Here is a 1,853-nt window from a genome sequence, read left to right as displayed (position 1 = left end):
GGCCCGGAACAAAACAAAACGCCACCACCAAATACGCGGAATAAGGGCAGGAGGCTTCAGAGCACGTTGCCAACAAAGGCATTTGGCTCTGCTAGGAAATCCATTAATCTGGGGGAGGGGGTTGCAGATGAGGTATATGCTAATGACTTAGGTCGGATATCATAGGAGCAGTAGTCTGTAGACTTACTTATTCTACTTACCATCGTTTCAGGTCTTGTCCATGTTGGAGATGAACTCAGAGAAGTCAATGGTGTTACTGTGCTTCACAAACGACCGGAGGAAATAAGTCAGATTTTGGTCCGCACTGATTTTTTCTATTGGGTGATGTAGTAATTACAATATGTTATCAAATTTAACAATGAGTTTAAAATAGAGAGAGCACTAAAAGATGCAGTCTATGCTTATCTTTGCCTTAGGACTTTCTCTTCTTCCAGTGGCTTCATATTTCCCTTTTGACTTCAGAAACTTCTGTGAACTGAGTCAGTACTGAGTAAGATACAAATACAAAGTTACACATTGCTCTGTCAAGAATGTCCCCTTCATGCTCTGCTTATGGAAAGCAAATTGCAAATTAATAGTGCATTCCTAGAATATAAGCAGTTTGTTCATAACCAGAAGAAAATCTCAGCTGTGTGTCCGTTAGAGATGTCAATCTGTTCCTTACCAGCAGATTCCTTGCAACTTAAGCAATTTCTTGCTTCAAGTTTCTCTAACACTGATGCAAACAAATCTTGGTAGAAAGAGTCATAACTCTTGTGCTTATTTGTCTCTGACTCTCTTCTTGTGGCTTGGTTCCCCCTAATCTTGTTGTGGAGTGGAGTTAGGAACACAGCAAGAAGAATGCCAGCACTAGGAGACTGAAGTATCTGGCATCACCCAATTTAAATTTAGATTAAAGTAATCCTGGATAAGGAGAATGACTACTTTGATCTTAGGGGGGGATCAAAATTGTATTTGGAAATACTGTGTAAAGCTTTATCTGTGTGGACCCTGAGATGCTATTTGTCTGTTTGAAATGCCTACAATGTAAGAATTTCTTTTTCAGGGTTTATTTTTTGAGCAAGACCTACAAATGTTTGTCCAAGCTGATTGTTCAGATTTCCTTTTGAATCTGTGCAGAATAGCAGGCTTCTTTAGGATGCCAAAATAAGGCATCTAAAATAGGTCGGATAAACCTATTCTGGATTTCCAAAGCACCTAGAAGTGCTTTTTTTGATTTACTATAACTAGTAATTGAATTTACTGGCAAAGATTCTTAGGGTAAAAGTAGGTGTTTACTTTATAGATGTTTACATTTCACCCTAACCAGTTAGACACTGGTTACAGCAATATTTTTCAAAGCAGTGCTTTAAAACAGGCTTTAAAACTACAAGCTAAATATTGTCCTAAAAGCCACAGAAGTATTTAGTGCCCTGTCAACTGTAATCCAGAATGTTAATGCAGTTGCTGAAAGTAAATGAAGGAGTTTTTATGCCTAGTAGGGTCTTAATATGTTCTACCCAGGTAGTTACTGTGGATGTCTCCATGAAGAGGACATTGTTGTGGAGGATTCATGCAACATCATGGTAGTCTCTGTAATGAAGTTAAATAGTGGATTAGTTTGTCCTGTTAAAGTTATGAGAAGAAACAGATGCTAGCTGCTAAAATGGAACTTGAATAGTCTGTGTTGTCTTTGTCCTCCTTTCAAAGTAAATAATACTTCTCTTTCTCAGGCACAGTCTCAGGGATCAATAACATTAAAAATCATTCCAGCCATCAAAGAAGAAGATCGTCTAAAAGACAGCAAGGTACGCAACTTCGGAAAATACCGAAGCATGGATTTTCTTACTTACACAGTTCTGGCATCTTTGTAA

The 1,853-nt window shown here is 38.2% G+C and overlaps 1 protein-coding gene across 1 annotated transcript in view; it reads left to right on the top strand.

Annotated features, from left to right (window-relative positions):
• Positions 1–211: 211 nt before the first annotated feature.
• The window catches only part of MPP3 (membrane protein, palmitoylated 3 (MAGUK p55 subfamily member 3)), a gene marked incomplete at its 5' end in the record, with an annotated part of 12,259 nt that continues 10,617 nt past the window's right edge, over positions 212–1,853 (top strand). The window contains 2 exons of the mRNA XM_008943223.1: positions 212–297; positions 1,713–1,787. Coding sequence (XP_008941471.1) covers positions 212–297; positions 1,713–1,787 — 161 coding nt within the window. The remainder of the gene's footprint in view (positions 298–1,712; positions 1,788–1,853) is intronic.

This window comes from Merops nubicus, unplaced genomic scaffold (assembly GCF_000691845.1).
Source record: "Merops nubicus isolate BGI_N331 unplaced genomic scaffold, ASM69184v1 scaffold38726, whole genome shotgun sequence".
NCBI lineage: Eukaryota > Metazoa > Chordata > Aves > Coraciiformes > Meropidae > Merops > Merops nubicus.
The sequence above is the reverse complement of the archived record's forward strand: the minus strand, read 5'-3'. Positions and strand labels throughout refer to the sequence as shown.